The sequence below is a fragment of the Manis pentadactyla genome, chromosome 8 (genome assembly GCF_030020395.1).
Source record: "Manis pentadactyla isolate mManPen7 chromosome 8, mManPen7.hap1, whole genome shotgun sequence".
NCBI classification, from domain to species: Eukaryota; Metazoa; Chordata; class Mammalia; order Pholidota; family Manidae; genus Manis; species Manis pentadactyla.
In genome coordinates this window covers 109,523,139-109,549,227 of record NC_080026.1, presented here as the reverse complement: position 1 = coordinate 109,549,227, position 26,089 = coordinate 109,523,139, and the positions used below count along the sequence as shown (strand labels likewise).

Genomic DNA, 26,089 nt, shown 5'->3' with positions numbered 1-26,089 from the left:
TTTAAAGAAGGTTGAGTGTAGAAAGATTAGTATGTTTGGGAATGGCTTCTTTGAGGAGACAGGACTTAAACTTATTCTTTTTTTTAAATTTAATTTAAATTTTTTTATTTTGGTACCATTAATATACAGTCACATGAGCAACATTGTGGTTACTAGATTCCGCCCATTACCAAGTCCTCACCACATACCCCATTACAATCATTGTCCATCAGCGTAGTAAGATGCTATAGAGTCACTACTTGTATTCTCTGTGCTGTACTGCCTTCCCTGTGCCCCCCCCCCACATTATGTGTGCTAATCATAATGCCCCTTATTCCCCTTCCCATCCCTTCTCCCCACCCTCCCGAATCCATTTCCCTTTGGCAACTGTTAGTCCATTCTTGGGTTCTATGAGTCTGCTGCTTTTTTGTTCCTTCAGTTTTTGCTTTGTTGTTATACTCCACAGATGAGTGAAATCATTTGGTACTTGTCTTTCTCCACCTGGCTTATTTCACTGAGAATAATACCCTCTAGCCCCATCCATGTTGTCGAAAATGGGGGGATTTTTTTTCTTCTTATGGCTGAATAATATTCCATTGTATGTGTACCACATCTTCTTCATCCATTCATCTACTGATGGACACTTAACTTGGCTATTGTAAATAGTGCTGTGATAAACATATGAGTACATATGTATTTTGAATTTAGGATCCTGCGTTCTCAGGGTAAATTCCTAGGAGTGGAATTCCTGGGTAAAATGATATTTCTATTTGTAGTTTATTGAGGAATTTCCATACTGCTTTCCACAATGATTAAGTTGTTTTACATTCCCGCCAGCAGTGTAGGAGGGTTCCCCTTTCTCCACATCCTCACCAGCATTTGTTGTTCCTAGTCTTTTGTATGTTGGCCATCCTAACTGGCCTGAGGTGATATCTCATTGTGCTTTTAATTTGCATTTCCCTGATAATTAGTGATGTGGAGCATCTTTTCATGTGCCTGTTAGCCATCTGAATTTCTTCTTTGGAGAAGTGTCTCTTCAGATCCTCTGCCCCATTTTTTAATTTGGTTATTTGCTTTTTGGGTGTTGAGGCACATGAATTCTTTATATATTTTGGATATTAACCCCTTGTCAGATATGTCATTTGCAAGTATATTCTCCCATACTATAGGATGCCTTTTTGTTCTGCTGATGGTGTCCTTTGCTGTACAGAAGCTTTTTATTTTGATGTAGTCACATTTGTTCATTTTTGCTTTTGTTTCCCTTGCCCGAGGAGATGCGTTCAGGAAAAAGTTGCTCATGTTTATATTCAAGAGAGTTTTGCCTATGTTTTCTTCTAAGAGTTTTATGGTTTCATGATTTACATTCAGATCTTTGATCCATTTTGAGTTTACTTTTGTGTATGGGGTTAGACAATCATCCAGTTTCATTCTCTTGCATGTAGCTGTCCAGTTTTGCCAACACCAGTTGTTGAAGAGGCTGTCATTTCCCCACTGTATATCCATGGCTCCTTTATCATATATTAATTGACCATATATGGTTGGGTTTATATCAGGGCTTTCTAGTCTGTTCCATTGGTCTATGGGTCTGTTCTTGTGCTGGTACCAAATTACCTTGATTACTGTGGCTTTGTAGTAGAGCTTGAAGTTGGGGAGCATAATCTCCCCCACTTTATTCTTCCTTCTCAGGGTTGCTTTGGCTATTCAGGGTCTTTTGTGGCTCCATATGAATTTTAGAACTATTTGCTCTAGTTTGTTGAAGAACACTGTTGGTATTTTGATAGGAATTGCATTGAACCTATAGATTGCTTTAGGCAGGATGTCCATTTTGACAATATTAATTCTTCCTATCCATGAACACGGGATGTGTTTCCATTTATTGGTATCTTCTTTAATTTCTCTCATGAGTGTCTTGTAGTTTTCAGAGTATATGTCTTTCACTTCCTTGGTTAGGTTTATTCCTAGGTATTTTATTCTTTTTGATGCAATTGTGAATGGAATTGTTTTCCTGATTTCTCTTTCTGCTAGTTCATCATTGCTGTATAGGAATGCAACAGATTTCTGTGTATTAATTTTGTATCCTGCAACTTTGATGAATTCAGGCATTAGATCTAGTAGTTTTGAGTGGATTCTTAAACTTATTCTTAATGAAGTATTTCCCAAACTTCTAGCACTCTAGTTTACAACTTTTGCCATGGAACTACTATGTTGTTATTTCTCTACATTGACACTTAAAAAAAATTTTTAGTAAATACCTTTTGCCTTGTCTTATATTATCAAACCCATGAAATCACAGGTTTGATGGGCTTTTGTGCTTGGTATATATTTGTTTTTCTAATACATGTGAAACAAACACAGGAAATCCTCATTATATGGAGACAATTTGTTCTGGAAAAAGGCCGTGTAAAGGGACTCAAGTTACCTAAAGAGAATATCATTCATTCATGCAAAAGTTTGATTAGGATTTTAGTTTGTAAGTGAAACCAAAAATTATGAAAACAAGTTTATTTCATTGTATACTTAAATTATACGATGTCATTGCGACAATGAACATTCAGAATGAACAAATTGTGATTTAATTGCATGCTAAGTATTTTTCTGATAAAATAATTTAACTTTTGTGGCACAATCATAAATATTAAAAGACTACAAACAGAAGGGGGCGGAGCCAACATGGCGGCGTGAGTAGGACAGTGGGAATCTCCTCCCAAAAACATATATACTTTTGAAAATACAACAAACACAACTAGCCCTAAAAGAGAGACCAGAAGACGCAGGACAGTGGCCAGACTGCAGCTACACCAGCGAGAACCCAGCGACTGGTGAAAGGGGTAAGATACAAGCCCCGGCCCGGCGGGACCCGAGTGCCCCTCCCCCCAGCTCCCGGCGGGAGAACAATAGGCAGAGCGGGAGGGAGACGGAGCCCAGGACTGCCGAACACACAGCCCCAGCCATCCGGGCCAGAGTGCAGACACAGTACATGCCCAGAGGACCCTGGATACTGGGGGAACAGGGAGTAAGACCTCTGAGCGGGTGCTGAAGCTGATGCCCCTGAAACAAAGAAAAGCGGGGGCTTTTTGAAAGTCTTAAAGGGACAGGGACTTAACAGCTTGACGGAAACAACACAGGTCACAGTACAGCAGCTGGAAATTACAGGGAAAACCGGGTGCACTAACCCCCTGGGCAACAGCTCTGAGACCCCTCACGGAGGCAAACAGTCAAGCAGCCCCCCCATCCATCACCCCACCGGGCGCTGCGAAAGCAGAGAAGCAGCCTGAGACAAATTCCGCCCACAGAAAGGGAAATTTCTCCCTCCCGGCCAGGCAAGACACAAAGACCCACTCTACACGCAATTACCCAACACAAGCCACTAGGGGTCGCAGTTGCCCCAGTAAAGAAAGGCCAGTAGTAAGTGAAAATTTTGGCCCTCCCAGCTGACAGTCAATAGCACCTGTCAACATGAAAAGGCAAAAAAATATGATCCAGACAAGACTAACCCAGACAGCTTCAGCATCTGCTACATCTTCCCCTGAGAAGGAATCTGGGGAGATAGATTTAGCCAGTCTACCTGAAAAAGAATTCAAAACAAAAGTCATAACCATGCTGATGGACTTGCAGAGAAATATGCAAGAACTAAGGAAGGAGAATTCAGAAATAAAACAAGCTCTGGAAGGACTTCAAAACAGAATGGACGAGATGCAAGAGACCATTAATGGACTAGAAAACAGAGAACAGGAATGCAGAGAAGCTGATGCAGAGAGAGATAAAAGGATCTCCAGGAATGAAAGAATTTTAAGAGAGCTGAGTGACCAATCGAAAAGGAACAATATAAGAATCATAGGTATTCCAGAAGAAGTAGAGAGAGAAAAGGGGATAGAAAATGTCTTTGAAGAAATAATTGCTGAAAATTTCCCCAAACTAGGGGAAGAAATGGCCTCTCAGACCACAGAGGTACACAGAACTCCCATGACAAGGGATCCAAGGAGGGCAACACCAAGACACATAATAATTAAAATGGCAAAGATCAAAGACAAGGACAAAGTATTACAAGCAGCCAGAGAGAAAAAAAAAGGTTACCTACAAAGGAAAACCCATCAGGCTATCATCAGACTTCTCAACAGAAACCCTACAGGCCAGAAGAGAATGGCATGACATACTTAATGCAATGAAACAGAAGGGCCTCGAACCAAGACTACTGTATCCAGCACGAATATCATTTAAATATGAAGGAGGGATTAAACAATTCCCAGACAAGCAAAAGTTGAGGGAATTTGCCTCCCACAAACCACCTCTACAGGGCATCCTACAGGGACTGCTCTAGATGGGAGCACTCCTAAAAAGAGCACACAACAAAACACCCAACATATGAAGAAGGGAGGAGGAGGAATAAGAAGGGAGAGAAATAAAGAATCATCAGATTGTGTTTATAATAGCTCAACAAGCGAGTTAAGTTAGACAGTAAGACAGTAAAGAAGCTAACCCTAAACCTTTGGTAACCACAAACTTAAAGCCTGCAATGGCAATAAATTCATACCTTTCAATAATCACCCTAAATGTAAATGGACTGAATGCACCAATCAAAAGACACAGAGTAATAGAATGGATAAAAAAGCAAGATCCATCCATATGCTGCTTACAAGAGACTCACCTCAAACCCAAAGACGCGCACAGACTTAAAGTCAAGGGATGGAAAAAGATATTTCAAGCAAACAACAGAGAGAAGAAAGCAGGTGTTGCAATTCTGGTATCAGACAAAACAGACTTCAAAATAAAGAAAGTAACAAAAGACAAAGAAGGACATTACATAATGATAAAGGGCTCAGTCCATCAAGAGGATATAACCATTATAAATATATATGCACCCAATACAGGAGCACCAACATACCTGAAACAAATATTAACAGAACTAAAGGAGGAAATAGAATGCAATGCATTCATTCTAGGAGACTTCAACACACCACTCACTCCAAAGGACAGATACACCAGACAGAAAATAAGTAAGGACACAGAGGCACTGAACAACACACTAGAACAGATGGACCTAATAGACATCTACAGAACTCTACATCCAAAAGCAACAGGATACACGTTCTTCTCAAGTGCACATGGAACATTCTCCAGAATAGACCACATACTAGGAAACAAAAAGAGCCTCAGTAAAATCCAAAAGATTGAAATCCTACCAACCAACTTTTCAGACCACAAAGGCATTAAACAAGAAATAAACTGTTCAAAGAAAGCAAAAAGGCTCACAAACACATGGAGGCTAAACAACACGCTCCTAAATAATCAATGGATCAATGACCAAATCAAAATGGAGATCCAGCAATATATGGAAACAAATGACAACAACAACACTAAGCCCCAACTTCTGTGGGACACAGCAAAAGCAGTCTTAAGAGGAAAGTATATAGCACTCCAAGCATATTTAAAAAAGGAAGAGCAATCCCAAATGAACGGTCTAATGTCACAACTATCAAAATTGGAAAAAGAAGAACAAATGAGGCCTAAGGTCAGCAGAAGGAGGGGCATAATAAAGATCAGAGAAGAAATAAATAAAATTGAGAAGAATAAAACAATAGCAAAAATCAATGAAACCAAGAGCTGGTTCTTCGAGAAAATAAACAAAATAGATAAGCCTCTAGCCAGACTTATTAAGAGGAAAAGAGAGTCAACACAAATCAACAGTATCAGAAATGAGAAAGGAAAAATCACAACAGATCCCGCAGAAATACAAAGAATTATTAGAGACTACTATGAAAACCTATATGCTAACAAGCTGGGAAACCTAGGAGAAATGGACAACTTCCTAGAAAAATACAACCTTCCAAGACTGACCCAAAAAGAAACAGAAAATCTAAACAGACGAATTACCAGCAACGAAATTGAAGCGGTAATCAAAAAACTACCAAAGAACAAAACCCCCGGCCAGATGGATTTACCTCGGAATTTTATCAGACATACAGGGAAGACATAATACCCATTCTCCTTAAAGTTTTCCAAGAAATAGAAGAGGAGGGGATACTCCCAAACTCATTCTATGAAGCTAACATCACCCTAATACCAAAACCAGGCAAAGACACCACCAAAAAAGAAAACTACAGACCAATATCCCTGATGAACGTAGACACAAAAATACTCAACAAAATTTTAGCAAACCGAATTCAAAAATACATCAAAACCATCGTACACCATGACCAAGTGGGATTCATCCCAGGGATGCAAGGATGGCACAACATTCGAAAGTCCATCAATATCATCCACCACATCAACAAAAAGAAAGACAAAAACCACATGATCATCTCCATAGATGCTGAAAAAGCATTTGACAAAGTTCAACATCCATTCATGATAAAAACTCTCAGCAAAATGGGAATAGAGGGCAAGTACCTCAACATAATAAAGGCCATCTATGAAAAACCCACAGCCAACATTATATTGAATAGCGAGAAGCTGAAAGCATTTCCGCTGAGATCGGGAACTAGACAGGGATGCCCACTCTCCCCACTGTTATTTAACATAGTACTGGAGGTCCTAGCCACGGCAATCAGACAAAACAAAAAAATACAAGGAATCCAGATGGGCTAAGAAGAAGTCAAACTGTCACTATTTGCAGATGACATGATACTGTACATAAAAAACCCTAAAGACTCCACCCCAGAACTACTAGAACTGATATCGGAATACAGCAAAGTTGCAGGATACAAAATCAACACACAGAAATCTGTGGCTTTCCTATATACCAACAATGAACCAACAGAAAGAGAAATCAGGAAAACAACTCCATTCACAATTGCATCAAAAAAAATAAAATACCTAGGAATAAACCTAACCAAAGAAGTGAAAGACTTATATTCTGAAAACTACAAGTCACTCTTAAAAGAAATTAAAGGGGACACTAACAGATGGAAACGCATCCCATGCTCATGGCTAGGAAGAATTAATATCGTCAAAATGGCCATCCTGCCCAAAGCAATATACAGATTTGATGCAATCCCTATGAAACTACCAGCAACATTCTTCAATGAACTGGAACAAATAATTCAAAAATTCATATGGAACCACCAAAGACCCTGAATAGCCAAAGCAATCCTGAGAAAGAAGAATAAAGTAGGGGGGATCTCACTCCCCAACTTCAAGCTCTATTATAAAGCCATAGTAATCAAGACAATTTGGTACTGGCACAAGAACAGAGCCACAGACCAATGGAACAGACTAGACAATCCAGACATTAACTCAGACATATATGGTCAATTAATATTTGATAAAGGAGCCATGGACATACAATGGCGAAATGACAGTCTCTTCAACAGATGGTGCTGGCAAAACTGGACAGCTACATGTAGGAGAATGAAACTGGACCATTGTCTAAACCCATATACAAAAGTAAACTCAAAATGGATCAAAGACCTGAATGTAAGTCATGAAACCATTAAACTCTTGGAAGAAAACATAGGCACAAACCTCTTAGACATAAACATGAGTGACCTCTTCTTGAACATATCTCCCCGGGCAAGGAAAACAACAGCAAAAATGAACAAGTGGGACTATATTAAGCTGAAAAGCTTCTGTACAGCAAAAGACACCATCAATAGAACAAAAAGGAACCCTACAGTATGGGAGAATATCTTTGAAAATGACACATCCGATAAAGGCTTGACGTCCAGAATATATAAAGAGCTCACACGCCTCAACAAACAAAAAACAAATAACCCAATTAAAAAATGGGCAAAGGAACTGAACAGACGGTTCTTCTCCAAAAAAGAAATACAGATGGCCAACAGACACATGAAAAGATGCTCCACATCGCTAATTATCAGAGAAATGCAAATTAAAACTACAATGAGGTATCACCTCACACCAGTAAGGATGGCTGCCATCCAAAAGACAAACAACAACAAATGTTGGCGAGGCTGTGGAGAAAGGGGAACCCTCCTACACTGCTGGTGGGAATGTAAGTTAGTTCAACCATTGTGGAAAGCAGTATGGAGGTACATCAAAATGCTCAAAACAGACTTACCATTTGACCCAGGAATTGCACTCCTAGGAATTTACCCTAAGAATGCAGCAATCAAGTATGAGAAAGATCAGTGCACCCCTATGTTTATCGCAGCACTATTTACAATAGCCACGAATTGGAAGCAACCTAAATGTCCATCGATAGATGAATGGATAAAGAAGAGGTGGTACATATACACAATGGAATACTACTCAGCCATCAGAAAAGGGCAAATCCAACCATTTGCAGCAACATGGATGGAGCTGGAGGGTATTTTGCTCAGTGAAACAAGCCAAGCGGAGAAAGAGAAATACCAAATGATTTCACTCATCTGTGGAATATAAGAACAAAGGAAAAACTGAAGGAACAAAACAGCAGCAGAATCACAGAACTCAAGAATGGACTAACAGGTACCAAAGGGAAAGGGACTGGGGAGGATGGGTGGGTAGGGAGGGATAAGGGGGGGAGAAGTAGGGGGGTATTAAGATTAGCATCCATAGCGGGGTGGGAGAAAGGGGAGGGCTGTACAACACAGAGAAGACAAGTAGTGATTCTACAACAGGTTGCTACGCTGATGGACAGTGACTGTAAAGGAGTATATAGGGGGGACCTGGTATAGGGGAGAGCCTAGTAAACAAAGTATTCGTCATGTAAGTGTAGATTAATGATTAAAAAAAAAAATGCAGTTCCTATGTGGTGACCTCTAATGAGTTCTACACAATGATATAAAGGACATATAAAAGTGTAGGCAAAGGGTCTGTTTGTGTTTATACAGAGGATCAAAGCCTAATTTGGCTACCCTGAAAATGAACTAAGATACGATATGAAAGAGAACTTCCAACATCAGCACTCTCGGGAAGACTCATGCCAGAAGATGATCATCAAAAAACCCCAAAAAGATCCACGCACTGCTACAGCTGTAGATGCACTCATCCCACCAGCTCCTGGACTTGCCATGGGAATGAAGGAGATATCTAAGCTGGCCTGTGCATACAGTAAAACAACAAATTTGACTGGATCTATACTGTTGGAACTCAACCAAGAATTAGGAGAAGTGCAAATTGTAGCGCTCCAAAATCTTACAACTACAGACTATTTACTGTTAAAAGAACATATGGGATGTGAACAGTGCCCAGGAATGGGTTGTTTTAATTTGTCTGATTTCTCTCAAACTATTCAAATTCAGTTAGATAATAACCATCATATCATTGATAAGTTTTCACAAATGCCTAGGGTGCCTAACTGGTTTTCTTGGTTTCACTGGAGATGGCTGGTAATTACAGGTATGCTTTGGTTATGTAACTATACTCCTATTATGTTAATGTGTGTGCACAATTGAAGTAGTAGCTTAAAATCTATACATGCTGAAGTTACTCTACAAGAAGATATGTCAAAGAAATAATCAAGCTTCCAATGTTTTCTCCCGCCTGCTACTTCTATAGCTTTTCTTCTTCCTTCCTAATTACAACGAATTCTTAAATAGAATTCGTGCCTCATATCAAATTTACAGAGTATCATAACTCCTCCAAGTGGTAAAAATACCTCAAGACAAATGCTGGGCATAGAAGCCACAGGGCATAAATATGCAAAGAAATAAAAAGCTAACCATTTCAAACAATAAGGCTTCTCTCTCACTTACCAACTTCACATTTCCCTGTATGGCCCCGGAAGATGACTGGTTAGCCAGAGACGGGTAAGATTCCTCAAGGGAGGAACAACCTAAGACAGGCACAGTCGCAGGGGGGTCATCAGGTGAGAAATTGGGGATCAACAGAGGTGAGGCTTAGAACCTCACCCTCCCTGTTCTGAGAGAAATCTTCTGCATATGTGGATGTTTTATTGCCCTTGTCTAGCTTGGATTAACACATAGTCTACAGGCACACACCTGATCATCTACATTTGCTCTCTTACAACACTAAACTATGTTTTCTACCTTTATGTTGTATCTACCTACCACTTCAGCATTTTATTAAAAATAATAAAGAGAGAAATGTGGTATCCACATATAAATCAAGTATAAAAATCAAATGTGTATTCATATTTGAACTGACTGTTTATAGTTCACAATGCATGAGCAAAACCAAAAGTTTCTGTGATGACTGCCCTTGTACTGTTCACCATGTAACTTAGTCACTATGTAAGAATTTGTTCTCCATGTAAGAACTTGTTCGTTATGCTTCAGAAGATTGGAGACTGACGAAAATTAGGCTTGGGGTGGATTAATGATTGTGCATTGAGCATTGACTCCCCTATACAGAATTTTATTGTTGTTAACAACCATTTGATCAATAAATATGAGAGATGCCCTAAAAAAATAAAATAAAATAAAATAAAAGACTACAAACAGACCTTGATCCTTTAATATTCAGGTGATTTTTTTGAGCAACGTATTTTGTTATTATCCTTGTGAATTTTCTCTTGTTCAATTAACTAATTTAGCCCTTCTAGAACCTTATTTGTTAGTGGATTTACATGTGATTTAAACAGTTATCAGACATTATTTTTATTGACATCATGAAATTCTGCCTCTTTTGTCAGATTTGCAACTTTGCTTTCTAATCGATTTATACTGGATTTGTATTATTTTGGAGAAAATTGAAAATATCATTGATTTGAACAGTGAAAATATTACCAAGTGGAAGCAATGTTTAAGTCAGTTCTCAGTGCAACAGTGAATATTTTGATGTTAGGATGAGTTTTATTTTCCTTGCATCCTTTAACTCTAGGGCAGCCTTCTCACACTTTTTATACTGGAGGAACACTTGAAATAATTCTCAATTCTCAGAGAATCTCTGGGAAAAAATTATATCTAAAGTGTATAGCATGTCAGTGTGATAATTTAGTTGCAGATATTATAATCCAATAATAATTGCTAATACTCTTTTAAATAGTGATATTTTCCTAAGAATCTGTCAACTTTTTAGTCTATTTGTTTGTAAATCCCCCCACCTTTCCACAAAGGATACCAACTCTAAGGTAGGTCAGTGGTATAGATAGAGGAAACTGAAGTTTTGCCTTTTTAAAATTCTCTGCTTGATTTCTTTGTATCTTACCCAAGTAGGACTAAAAGTCTAATCACAAATTTTTATTATTTGTAGGCATATGCCACTGAGGTATATTTTGTGGTATATACTCAGTACAAGGATAAGTTTCCCCACTCCTATTAAAACTAAAAATGACTTTTACACAAACTCTCTTGAAAAGGAAAAAAAATAGTTAACTTTCTCTCTCAAAATTAATCTCTTCCTTTCCTTTCAATGAATTTGAAAATTTATAAGGCAAACAGAATGTTTTCGTTAAGTAATTGTTTTAAGCCAAAATGGGATATAGTTTTCCTAAAGGTAGGCTTGTTAGGTTTATTTAAATAAAGTTTATGAACTTACTTTAATGTTGTTTGCAATATGAAAATAAATTAACAATGTTGAATAGTAAAGTTGCTAAAACTATATGTCAAAATAACAAATAAGACCAAGTTTTAAACAAGACCTTGAAAAAAAAACATTTTCTTACCGAGTGGAATGGTTAGGTTCACATAAGTAATTATAAAATTAACACACATGTATTGGTTTCTTGATCCTTTTAATAGTCCTAAAAATGCATGTAATTTTAATTGTTATTTTGGGACAAAAAATAATCACGTTTATTGTTGTTGCTGCCTTGTTCTCAGGCCGGGATCAATTGTGAGAGAATTTCCCATGGGTTTTATTTTCAACTGAAATCAGACAATTTCTGTCCTTGCTTTTAGTGGTTCTTAAAAAACAATTTCTCAGCATGTAGGAAGGTGAAAGTGCAGCTTCCTTGTACCCTCATCAGAAGCTGGTAGTAGGCACACCCAGATGGCTGGGGTCCTGCTTTGTGAGGCCAAAAGACCTGTGACAGATGCTGGTGAGGCTCCTGGTTACTCTGTGTCCTCTTCTGCAGAACCCTTAGTGACACCTTTTGAAATACTTCCATTTGAGAAATTCTCCTCGGGGGACCTGGATAATGAATACGAGGATAATGTGAACCCCTGTGTATAATTATTGACCTAAAATTTTTTTCAGTCTGTATACTACTTAAAGTCATGTCATCTGTACCTTGGGAAACACTGCCTGAAAGGACAGGTAAGATCTGGATATGTTTCACAGAGGAGAAAGCGCATGCCAAAGAGGAGAATAATTAGAACAAAGGCCAGTGGGCCATTGATATGTTAAATAAAACTGGCTGGCACAGACAAACAGCTTATTGACAAAGGAGGCCCGAAGTTGGGGGAATAGCTATGGTTGAATTGTAGAGGCCTTGAACTAAGGAAGAAAAAAGTCTTGGAAATCCACTAAAGATTTGAGGGGTGAGTAAAACTGATGAAAAATGATGGGGGAAGATCAATTTGGCAGGGTGGGAAAAATCTAGAAGTAGATAGGCAAGTACAGATATTGTTGTGATAATTCGTGCACGTGGAAATGAGAACCAGAATCAGAATGGTGGCCATAGAAATAAAGGAATGGGCTGGCGATACAGCACATGTTGATGGAGGTGATGGTATCAGGAATCAACCTGGCAATGAACACATTTCTACTAATGTTTATGGTATCTCCATTCTCAGAAATATTAGAAATGTGGGATTGAGTGGAACTTTTTGGAAATGCTGCTAGACTGAGCTATTTTCCGAGACTCACTAGCCAGTCATCTTTCCTGGCCTTGTCTCCTGACACTATTCTTGTCATTTCTTGTAGGAATACAGACCTAGTCATTAGAGATCTGATTTTTTCAAGAAAAGCTAGAAACCCAGCCACTTTGTGATAGCATCTCATTTTTAAATGTTGGAAATTAAAATTTTTGTTAACAAATAAAACATATAGTGGACTAGATTTGATTCCGAAATTGCAATCTCTCTGTGGAATTGTGTGTGTTCCTTTTTAAAATCACCTTGAAATGAGCCCTAAACCAAAGGTAATGTTCCTTTTTAGAAGCCTCTCTATGAAATTCCTATTAGCAGGAAGCTCATAGAAAGGCTTTTTATAGTAGCTAATATTTTCCTTTTGTTGGGATGTTAATTTGAAAGTTACAAGCCTTTCTCTGCTTCTTCCCAGCCAGGTCTCTAGACAAACTTTACAACTTTGCTGATTGCTCTGGACTCCATCTGATATTTGCTCTAAATGCACTGCGTCGTAATCCCAATAACTCCTGGAACAGTTCGAGTGCCCTGAGTCTGTTGAAGTACAGTGCCAGCAAAAAGTACAACATTTCTTGGGAACTGGGTAATGGTAAGTAAGGATGTTATTTCCTCTGAATTGACAAGATAAAGGGTAAAATAAATTGGCCTGGAATGTAGTCTCAGTCAGACCATCTCTAGTGCACTGGCCCAGAAAACAGCTGGGATGTTTGGCCACTGAGTTGACCTCACAAATGGTAAAAAAAAAACAGTGAAGGACAGTGAATTTAGTGAATCCATACCATTTTAATCTATAGTTATCTCTGGTTACCTCATTCCAAATATGAGGAAAATGCCATATGTGATTTATGACTAACAAATTGATGTTAAACCAGGTATAGCCTGTCTACAGCCTAAGCTGCCTTTTATAATGTGTGTTTTATGGAACGATCGTCCTTCAAGATGATCCTTATAATAACTCAAAAGAACTTGGTCAAATATATTTGGGGACTGCTTGATAGTATATGTGCCTCCTGAAGGTTCACAGTGCACATTAGCATAGAAAAGGCTCTAAGAAGTCCTGCTGCAGTGAGATCCGTGTAACGTTTTTTTAACCCAGCATTTCTTAAACCGTCTAATCGGGGTTGATTCCAGGAGTGTGCAACCTGTGTAGTCACACAGGGCCACATTGCTTGGTTTAATGCTCTGCCGTTGCCATCTTGAAAGTCCTTATTTTTTACCAAGGGTATCCACATTTTCATTTTGCATGGGGCCCTGCACATTATGTACCTGGTCCTGTAATGTATGAATGGTATTCCATGGAACACACTTTGGAGAAACATTACCTAAATCAACCGATTTTTCCCAATGACTGAGATATATATATACGATATTCTGTAGATTCCATGACTTTCTAATGTTATTGAATCAGTTAATATGGGTTATAGTTAAATTATGGATAGTATAAATTTGAAAATATTCTGATTCTTTAATTAAAAGACACTGTATGTAGTAAGCCTTAGAACAAAATAGTGGAGTCTAACAAACCAAGGCTTCTTTTTAAATTACTGTTACAAATTGATAGCAACACTTTGTCTGGGGCCTTATATATCTGTAGCTAAACCATATTTGTTTGGAGCACTGTGTGTGTGTGTGTGTGTGTGTGTGTGTGTGAGCTCACAGGTGTGCTTATGTGTGCATACGCAAGCAAATGTGCATAGTTTTTGCACTCCAAGTCCTCATAATAAGACAGAGAGGAGATGAGAGTAGGTGAAGGTCTTATAGGAATATGTGTCCTACTTTCCTATTAGTAGCTTTTAACTGGAAAGTAGCTCTCAGTTTCTTGCCTCCTCCCCTGGAATGGAGCAAATTTGAAGAGAGTTAGGAACCATGTGGAGACCCACTGAGTTGCACTGAAGATGCTTGGGCTGTAGGGGGTGGAAATGGGGTAGCCTGAGGTTTTTCATGTTCCCAAGCAGTCTGGGTATCATACAGTGTATAACAAAAGCCAAGACTGATGTAATCATCATTGAGCTAGGCAAAATCACTGCATAGTAGGCAAAGTCCTTCACTGATTCCTTCCCCCTCCCATCTTCTATTCCATACCCCTTGACATTCTTTGGTACTTTATGTTGTCTACCCATGACTAGCCCATTAACCGTACCCTGCTCCAGTATCAGACTCCACCCAGCTTAGCTCTCTTCCCCAAACAGAACCAAATATTCTTCAACCAGTACATTCCCCAAATAGGGAGTTATATCTGTCATGAGGGACCAATTAGGTATAATGTTTTAAAATGGGTGAGTATAAAGTAGTAAGGGGTGGTAGGGGCTCTGGTGAACTAGAGAGTACATGCTGTGCCTTCAGGCTCTGTTTGTTTTCTTTTTAAAATACTGTGCTACCTAAATAAAATTGACGTGTAAGATATCTCAACTGGTTATACATTAGCCCAAAGCAATTAAAACTTACCTGTAAGTGATTCATGGGAATAATTCCTCCAGCGGTTTTGCATCTCTGAATGTGGGAGCTTATTAAACTAAATAAATATTTAACCAGTATAACTGGAGTGGTTTAGTGGTGTGGGTGAGTAGGGAGAGAGAGTATATGCACCTTTACACCCATCTGTTGTAGACAACTAAGAGCCTGCCCTCTCCCACCTACTGCCTTCCTCCAAATTATGCCAAATCATTTGGAGATGGAGCTAATTACATTTTTAAAAATTTTATTTAGTCACTTTAGTCACATAATATTTGACTCCCATCATCATCTTTTAGGTGTCTCTTTAGGGCTTAACAGAAAGAAAGAATCATTTATGAGAAGGAGAAAAGGCACAGTCATAGATAAGAAAATAGACAGAGGTATAGACAGGAATAAATAGGAAAATAATCAAATCTATAAATTCAAAAATTCAATGAAGTGGAAACCATCTGATAATGTTTTATGAGCATATCTATCAAGGTAAATATAGATAGTTTTTGAGTCTCTAGTCAAGAAGATAAAAACTTTATTTCTGCTTTTTGATATAACTAATAGTCTGCCCAACTCAATATACATTTTAGAGTTTGAAGATTTATTTTGCTGCTACTTCTAATTCATTTTACAACTACTGATAGTTTTTCTTGTGCTAGAATCACATCCCTTAAGATATCTAGTGCATTCTGCTCGCAGCTGTTCCGTGTTGCCCCTTCAGGCCATTCCCCCTCAAAAATTACCTGCATAGTCATCCTCCTGGGCTAGACTTGTCTTTCCAATTTGTTATTCATTCTCCTCCTTTTAGATAGAGGCAATAGTTTAATCATTATATCCAGATTTAGGGAGGGACAGGAGACCTGGTCAGTCCTCTTATCACTCATCCTCCTTTATGCCCACAATCTGTTAACGTGAATTTTATCTCCAGAGCAAGTCTAGCATCAGAAAAATCAAGGTAGAAATTTCTTTGGTTGTTTTTCCTAGAGTGGCTAAACTTCAATTGGCTGTTTTTTCTCCTTTTAAGTCAGTGAATAGAACACAAAAGCAAGGCATACCCAATATCAAGAAATGAAGATTAAGAAAATGTAAGTTGTTAAAGTCTATGAAAGAATGACTTTCTTGATACAAGATTTGTAACAACTATATTCTGTAGATATAAAATGTTTCCTTAAATGTCATAAATTTTAAACTCTGCGTTTGGTTAATTTTAGGTGATGATTTAATTATTTGCATTTCTATTAGTCATTGGCAAATCTAGAGTAAGGAAGACCTGGGGGAATTTTGAAGATGGGACTTGAATTGTGGAAGTGTAGAATAAAACCTTTAGTCCAACTCTGCTCCAGAGAGATGGTGTTTGTTCTTTAGAGAGCTATCCTTAACAGAAATGCTTTAAGATAAGACAGTATTTCTAATTGAACACTCAATTATGAATTGCTTCCCAAGTTAAGTGTGCTTCTCAACTAGATCTACCCACTTCTGTGAGCAAATAAATCTACTGTAACTAATTACTGAATCAGTGTCATAGATTCATACCTACACCTGACCTGTACATTCACAAATTATTCTCTCGTGATTTTAGTTACAGTCCCTGGAAACTGATGTCTACTGAATGATTTCATTAAGTCAAATTTTTTGCCTTAAAAAATTTAGCGTCCTAGAAATGGCGATTCTAGCAGCCCAACTTTATTTATTCATCCATCCATTCAATATTTATTACATTTTTAGTCTGTGTGTGTGTGTGGACAAATGTATGCTGTATTTGTGTGTAGCCATTTATACGTTTTGATTGTGTGTATTTGTGTGTATATGATGTTATAGTCTTGTGAAGGCCAAACACAGGATTGAGACACTGTCTTCAAATACATTTCCAATTGTTTATGAGGCTAGGTCATAGCCCAGAGCTTTAAAGAATTGCATTGTGATAGGATAGACTTTTGATGAGCAGAGATGGAGAAGAGGGGAAAAGAATATGAGAAGATGAGAAACCATATCCAGTTTACCTGCTTACTCTTCTCCTTTCCTTCTCCCCCTGTGCTTCTCACCTTCATCACCTTCAGGTTCTCAGTTCTTTTTCCACACACTCCCATCCACATACATACTCTCAGGTAATTTAGTCATTCCCATATTTAACATATATGTATTGAGCACCTGCTATGCAAGTGCCGGAGTGGGAGTTGGAGGAAAACCTTAAAACCCTTCTCTGCCCACTACTGCATCTCTTGGTAGAGCATTCTGTTATAGAAAATGGATATATAGAACAAAAAATTCCTAGTCTCTAGGAGCTTATTATCTAAAGATAAAGTCAGGATAAACTCAGATCTGTTGAACTATGAAATTCTCATATGCTAGAATTGGAAGGAGCCCTCATAGTGAGAAAGGAGTATAGAAAAAATCAGAGAAGTTGTTGAACCAACAAACAATATAGGATAAAAATGTAAATTAATGTGCAAAATTGTACATTCATATATAATTATCCTTTGATTATTAAGGGAATTTGGTGGTGTTTGAATTACATCAATTCTTTATTGAAGTTCAGTGTCATAGTGGATAATAATTTACAGTGTAGCTATTTAGTATTGTAGTTAGATAATTGAAGAAAGCATTTGTGGGATAGCTGCTCTGTGTGTGGAGGTTAGATGAGTCAGTGATCTGACCAAGGTCATTTGTTTTTTTGTTCTCACTGATATGAGCCACTGATGAGGTGCAATTGACACTATAAGGAGCTAATAAATAATTTTCACCTCCTACTTATTTCTTGAACACTCACTTTTGTTTGCTCAGAACAGGATACAATGAAAGAGAACACATCTAAATGACATGGTCCAATAGAACTTGCCTGCAATTCTTAAATATTTAAAAATCTAGAAATTTGTAAAAGGTAAGACTGAATATGTTGTTCTAATTTACCTCATTGACACATCAGTGACTTCTCTGTCCATATGAGGTTGATAAGGGACAGAAAACCTGCTTTGGTCATTTTTTTGGCTCCAAGTACTGGACATGCACCCACAGTGACCATTCACAACATGAGGCCAACTCCATATTTCATTAAAAAGACTTGTGAGCCGTGATTCCAACTATGTGACGGTCTGGAAAACGTAAAACTACATTTAGAGAGTGAACAGATCAGTGGTTGCCAGTATTTTTAGGGGAACAGAGGGAAGGATAATAGGTGGCACACAGGAGATCTTTAGGGGATGAACTTATTTTATATGATACTGTAATGATGGATGACATTATGCTTTTATCAAATCCATACAGTCTTACAACACAAAGAATAAATAATAATGTGAACTATAGACTTCAGTTATAGTAATGTATCGCTATTGGTTCATCAGTTGTAGCAAATGTACCAAGCCAAGGCAAGATGTTAATAATAGGGGAAACCGTGCATGTGGAGGAGGAATATGGGGGATATAGGGGCTCAACAGTTGTAATTATCTGTACCAGACTTTTCTGTAAACCTAAAATTGCTCTAAAAAATAAAAATAAAGTCTTTTCATTATAAAAGAAAGACTATGAGTCACAGTGTACACTACTTCTTGGAACAATGAATATGATTGGTTGTATTGTTTCACTTCATATTAAGGGCAACACAGGAATCAGTTAAAATAATACTGTTGGGCAAAGGATCTGAATAGATATTTCTCCAAAGAAGAAATACAAATGGCAAACACATGAAAAGATGTTTGACATCACTAGCCACCAGCCATCAAAACATGAATCAAAGCTACAATGAGATTATACCTTACATCCATGATCATGGCCATAATAATAAAAAAAGGAAAATAACAACTGTTGAGAGGATGTGGAGAAACTGGAACCCACATTCTCTGCTGAGGAGAATGTAAACTGATGTAGCCACTTTAGAATACATCTGCCATTCCTCAAAAAGTTAAACATAGAGTTACATATGACCTGGCAATTCCTCTCCGAGGTATATATCTAAGGAAATGAAAATATATGTCCATACAAAAACTTGTGCACGAATATTCATAGTAGCATAATTTTAATAGGCAAAAAAGTAAATTTTGTTTTTCTTTTCAAAGAACCAAATTTTGCTTTATTGATTTTCTCTGTTTTTATATCTTTGATTTCCACTCCAATTGTTATTATTTCATCCCTTCTTCCTGCTTTGGATTTAGTTTTCTTTTTCTCTTTCTTAATATAGAAACTTAAGTAACTGATTTGAGAGCTTTCTTTTCTAATATAGGAGTCTAAGCCTATAAAATTCCCTGTAAGCATTACTTAGTTTTCCCTAAGCAATGAAAATTAATTTGCTCAGTGTTCTGGAAGCTAGGAGTCCAAGACCAAGGTATCATCAGTTCTGGTTCCTTCTGAGGACACTCACCTTGGCCTGCAGATGGCTACCTTCTCACTGTGTCCTCACCTGGCCATCCCTTTGTGTGTGTGCCTACTGTCTCTGTCTCATTGTATGTTCAATTCCCTTTCTTTTTAAGACTTACTTTTTTTTTTTTTTAGGAAATCCAAGAGCTTTATGACCAAATACATATTTCTTATGGATCACAGTATCACATCCCTTCTTTGTGATGTTATTGTCATACAATGTCTTTATACTTTATATGCCCATCAACACAGATTTATAATTATTCCTTTTGCAGTTATCTTTTTTTTTTTGTAGATAATTATTTTTTATTGAAGGGTAGTTTCCACACAGTATTACATTACTTTCAGGTGTACAACACAGTGATTCAACGTTTATATACATGATAATTCTAGGTACCAGCTGTCACCATCCCAAGTTGTTACAATATTTTGACTATATTCCTTATGCTATACATTACATCCCGGTTACTTATTTATTTTACAATTGGAAGAGTGTACTTTTTTTTTTTTTTGTGAGGGGATCTCTCATACTTATTGATCAAATGGTTGTTAACAATAAAATTCTGTGTAGGGGAGTCAATGCTCAATGCACAATCATCAATCCACCCCAAGCCTAATTTTCGTCAGTCTCCAATCTTCTGAAGCATAACGAACAAGTTCTTACATGGAGAACAAATTCTTACATAGTGAATAAGTTACATGGTGAACAGTACAAGGGCAGTCATCACAGAAACTTCCGGTTTTGCTCATGCATTATGAACTATAAACAGTTCAAATATGAATACTCATTTGATTTTTATACTTGATTTATATGTGGATACCACATTTCTCTCTTTATTATTATTATTTTTAATAAAATGCTGAAGTGGTAGGTAGATACAAGATAAAGGTAGAAAACATAGTTTAGTGTTGTAAGAGAGCAAATGTAGATGATCAGGTGTGTGCCTGTAGACTATGTGTTAATCCAAGCTAGACAAGGGCAATAAAACATCCACGTATGCAGAAGATTTCTCTCAGAACAGAGGGGGTGAGGTTCTAAGCCTCACCTCTGTTGATCCCCAATTTCTCACCTGATGGCCCCCCTGCGACTGTGCCTGTCTTAGGTTGTTCCTCCCTTGAGGAATCTTACCCGTCTCTGGCTAACCAGTCATCTTCCGGAGCCATACAGGGAAATGTAAAGTTGGTAAGTGAGAGAGAAGCCTTATTGTTTGAAAAGGTTAGCTTTTTACTTCTTTGCATATTTATGCCCTGTGGCTTCTATGCCCAGCATTTGTCTTGAGGTATCTTTACCACTTGGAAGAATTATGATACTCAGTAAATTTGATATGAGGCACGAATTCTATTTAAGGGTTGTAATTAGGAAGGAAGAAGAAAAGCTATAGAAGTAGCAGGCAGAAGAAAACATGGGAAGATTGATTATTTCTTTGACATATCTTCTTGTAGAATAACTTCAGCATGTATAGGTTTTAAACTACTACTTAAATTGCACACACACATTAACATAATAGGAGTATAGTTACATAACCAAAGCATACCTGTAATTACCAGCCATCTCCAGTGAAATCAAGAAAACCAGTTAGGCACCTTAGGCATTTGTGAAAACTTATCTATGATATGGTGGATATTGTCCAACTGAACTTGAACAGTCTGAGAGAAATCAGACAAATTAAAACAACCCATTCCTGGGGACTGTTCACATCCCATATGTTCTTTTAACAGTAAATAGTCTGTAGTTGTAAGATTTTGGAGTGCTACAATTTTCACTTCTCCTAATTCTTGGTTGAGTTCCAACAGTATAGATCCAGTCAAATTTGTTGTTTTACTGTATGCACAGGCCAGCTTAGATATCTCCTTCTTCATTCACATGGCAAGTCCAGGAACTGGGGGTTTGAGTGCATCTACACCTGTAGCAGTGCGTGGATCTTTGTTGGGGTTTTTTCATGATCATCTTCTGGCATGAGTCTTCCAGAGAGTGCTGATGTTGGAAGTTCTTTTTCATATCGTATCTTAGTTGATTTTCGGGGTAGCCAAATTAGACGTTGATCCTCTGTATAAACACAAACAGGCCCTTTGCCTACACTTTTATATGCCCTTTATACACTTGTGTAGAACTCATTGGAGGTCACCACACAGGAACTGCCTTTTTTTTTTTTGGTATCATTAATCTACACTTACATGACGAATATTATGTTTACTAGGCTCTCCCCTATACCAGGTCCCCCCTATAAACCCCTTTACAGTCACTGTCCATCAGCATAGCAAAATGTTGTAGAATCACTACTTGCCTTCTCTGTGTTGTACAGCCCTCCCCTTTCTCCCACGCCCCCCGTGCATGCTAATCTTAATACACCCCTTCTTCTCCCCACCCTTATCCCTCCCTACCCACCCATCCTCCCCAGTCCCTTTCCCTTTGGTACCTGTTAGTCCATTCTAGAGTTCTGTGATTCTGCTGCTGTTTTGTTCCTTCAGTTTTTCCTTTGTTCTTATATTCCACAGATGAGTGAAATCATTTGGTATTTCTCTTTCTCCGCTTGGCTTGTTTCACTGAGCATAATACCCTCCAGCTCCATCCATGTTGCTGCAAATGGTAGGATTTGCCCTTTTCTTATGGCTGAGTAGTATTCCATTGTGTATATGTACCACCTCTTCTTTATCCATTCATCTATCGATGGACATTTAGGTTGCTTCCAATTCGTGGCTATTGTAAATAGTGCTGCGATAAACATAGGGATGCACTGATCTTTCTCATACTTGATTGCTGCATTCTTAGGGTAAATTCCTAGGAGTGCAATTCCTGGGTCAAATGGTAAGTCTGTTTTGAGCATTTTGATGTACCTCCATACTGCTTTCCACAATGGTTGAACTAACTTACATTCCCACCAGCAGTGTAGGAGGGTTCCCCTTTCTCCACAGCCTCGCCAACATTTGTTGTTGTTTGTCTTTTGGATGGCAGCCATCCTTACTGGTGTGAGGTGATACCTCATTGTAGTTTTAATTTGCATTTCTCTGATAATTAGCAATGTGGAGCACCTTTTCATGTGTCTGTTGGCCATCTGTATTTCTGTTTTGGAGAACTGTCTGTTCAGTTCCTGGGCCCATTTTTTAATTGGGTTATTTGTTTTTTGTTTGTTGAGGCGTGTGAGCTCTTTATATATTCTGGACGTCAAGCCTTTATCGGATGTGTCATTTTCAAATATATTCTCCCATACTGTAGGGTTCCTTTTTGTTCTATTGATGGTGTCTTTTGCTGCACAGAAGCTTTTCAGCTTAATATAGTCCCACTTGTTCATTTTTGCTGTTGTTTTCCTTGCCTGGGGAGATATGTTCAAGAAGAGGTCACTCACGTTTATGTCTAAGAGGTTTTCGCCTATGTTTTCTTCCAAGAGTTTAATGGTTTCATGACTTACATTCAGGTCTTTGATCCATTTTGAGTTTACTTTTGTATATGGGGTTAGACAATGGTCCAGTTTCATTCTCCTACATGTAGCTGTCCAGTTTTGCCAGCACCATCTGTTGAAGAGACTGTCATTTCGCCATTGTATGTCCATGGCTCCTTTATCAAATATTAATTGATCATATGTGTCTGGGTTAATGTCTGGATTCTGTAGTCTGTTCCATTGGTCTGTGGCTCTGTTCTTGTGCCAGGACCAAATTGTCTTGATTACTATGGCTTTATAGTAGAACTTGAAGTTGGGAAGTGAGATCCCCCCTGCTTTATTCTTCTTTCTCAGGATTGCTTTGGCTATTCGGGGTCTTTGGTGTTTCCATGTGAATTTTTGAATTATTTGTTCCAGTTCATTGAAGAATGTTGCTGGTAGTTTCATAGGGATTGCATCAAATCTGTATATTGCTTTGGGCAGGATGGCCATTTTGACAATAGTAATTCTTCCTAGCCACGAGCATGGGATGAGTTTCCATCTGTTAGTGTCCCCTTTAATTTCTCTTAAGAGTGACTTGTAGTTTTCAGAGTATAAGTCTTTCACTTCTGGTTAGGTTTATTCCTAGGTATTTTTTTTTTTGATGCAATTGTGAATGGAGTTGTTTTCCTGGTTTCTCTTTCTGTTGGTTCATTGTTAGTGTATAGGAAAGCCGCAGATTTCTGTGTGTTGATTTTGTATCCTGCAACTTTGCTGTATTCCGATATCAATTCTAGTAGTTTTGGGGTGAAGTCTTTAGGGTTTTTTACGTACATTATCATGTCATCTGGAAATAGTGACAGTTTAACTTCTTCTTTACCAATTTGGATTCCTTGTATTTCTTTGTTTTGTCTGATTGCTGTGGCTAGGACCTCCAGTAATATGTTAAATAACAGTGGGGAGAGTGGGCATCCCTGTCTAGTTCCCAATCTCAGAGGAAATGCTTTCAGCTTCTCGCTGTTCAATATAATGTTGGCTGTGGGTTTATCATAGATGCCCTTTATTATGTTGAGGTACTTGCCCTCTATTCCCATTTCGCTGAGAGTTTTTATCATGAATGGATGTTGAACTTTGTCAAATGATTTTTCAACATCTATGGAGATGATCGTGTGGTTTTTGTCTTTCTTTTTGTTGATGTGGTGGATGATGTTGATGGACTTTCGAATGTTGTACCATCCTTGCATCCCTGGGATGAATCCCACTTGGTCATGGTGTATGATCCCTTTGATGTATTTTTGAATTCGGTTTGCTAATGTTTTGTTGAGTATTTTTGCATCTACGTTCATCAGGGATATTGGTCTGTAGTTTTCTTTTTTGGTGGTGTCTTTGCCTGGTTTTGGTATTAGGGTGATGTTAGCTTCATAGAATGAGTTTGGGAGTATCCCCTCCTCCTCTATTTTTTGGAAAACTTTAAGGAGAATGGGTACTATGTCTTCCCTGTATGTCTGATAAAATTCCGAGGTAAATCCATCTGGCCCGGGGGTTTTGTTCTTTGGTAGTTTTTTGATTACCGCTTCAATTTCATTGCTGGTTATTGGTCTGTTTAGATTTTCTGTTTCTTTCTGGGTCAGTCTTGGAAGGTTGTATTTTTCTAGGAAGTTGTCCATTTCTCCTAGGTTTCCCAGCTTGTTAGCATATAGGTTTTCATAGTATTCTCTAATAATTCTTTGTATTTCTGTGGGGTCCATCGTGATTTTTCCTTTCTCGTTTCTGATACTGTTGATTTGTGTTGACTCTTTTCCTCTTAATAAGTCTGGCTATATCTATTTTGTTTATTTTCTCGAAGAACCAGCTCTTGGTTTCATTGATTTTTGCTATTGTTTTATTCTCAATTTTATTTATTTCTTCTCTGATCTTAATTATGTCCCTCCTTCTGCTGACCTTAGGCCTCATTTGTTCTTCTTTTTCCAATTTTGATAATTGTGACATTAGACCATTCATTTGGGATTGTTCTTCCTTTTTTAAATATGCTTGGATTGCTATATACTTTACTCTTAAGACTGCTTTTGCTGTGTCCCACAGAAGTTGGAGCTTAGTGTTGTTGTTGTCGTTTGTTTCCATATATTGCTGGATCTCCATTTTGATTTGGTCATTGATCCATTGATTATTTAGGAGCGTGTTGTTAAGTCTCCATGTGTTTGTGAGCCTCTTTGCTCTCTTTGTACAGTTTATTTCTAGTTTTATGCCTTTGTGGTCTGAAAAGTTGGTTGGTAGGGTTTCAATCTTTTGGAATTTACTGAAGCTCTTTTTGTGGCCTAGTATGTGGTCTATTCTGGAGAATGTTCCATGTGCACTTGAGAAGAATGTGTATCCTGTTGCTTTTGGATGTAGAGTTCTGTAGATGTCTATTAGGTCCATCTGCTCTAGTGTGTTGTTCAGTGCTTCCGTGTCCTTACTTATTTTCTGCCCGGTGGATCTATCCATTGGGGTGAGTGGTGTGTTGAAGTCTCCTAGAATGAATGCATTGCAGTCTATTTCCCCCTTTAGTTCTGTTAGTATTTGTTTCACATATGCTGGTACTCCTGTGTTGGGTGCATATATATTTAGAATGGTTATATCCCCTTGTTGGACTGAGCCCTTTATCATTATGTAGTGTCCTTCTTTATCTCTTGTTACTTTCTTTGTTTTGAAGTCTATTTTGTCTGATATTAGTACTGCAGCCACTGCTTTCTTCTCGTTGTTGTTTGCCTGAAATATGTTTTTCCATCCCTTGACTTTTAGTCTGTACATGTCTTTGGGTTTGAGGTGAGTTTCTTGTAAGTAGCATATAGATGGGCTTGCTTTTTTATCCATTCTATTTCTCTGTGTCTTTTGATTGCTGCATTCAGCCCATTAACATTTAGGGTGACTATTGAAAGATATGTACTTATTGCCATTGCAGGCTTTAAATTCGTGGTTACCAAAGGTTCAAGGTTAGCCTCTCTAGTATCTTACTGCCTAACTTAGCTCGCTTATTGAGCTGTTATATACACTGTCTGGAGATTCTTTTCTTGTCTCCCTTCTTATTCCTCCTCCTCCATTCTTCATATGTTGGGTGTTTTATTCTGTGCTCTTTCTAGGAGTGCTCCCATCTAGAGCAGTCCCTGTAAGACGTCCTGTTGAGGTGGTTTGTGGGAAGCAAATTCCCTCAGCTTTTGTTTGTCTGGGAATTGTTTAATCCCACCATCATATTTGAATGATAGTCGTGCTCGATACAGTATCCTTGGTTCAAGGCCCTTCTGTTTCATTGCATTAAATATATCATGCCATTCT

The 26,089-nt window shown here is 38.0% G+C and overlaps 1 protein-coding gene across 1 annotated transcript in view; it reads left to right on the top strand.

Moving 5' to 3' along the window:
* HPSE2 (heparanase 2 (inactive)) overlaps positions 1 to 26,089 on the top strand; it is a 678,034-nt gene that overhangs the window by 429,003 nt on the left and 222,942 nt on the right. Inside the window, exon 4 of the mRNA XM_036886477.2 lies at positions 13,045 to 13,218. Coding sequence (XP_036742372.1) covers positions 13,045 to 13,218 — 174 coding nt within the window. The remainder of the gene's footprint in view (positions 1 to 13,044; positions 13,219 to 26,089) is intronic.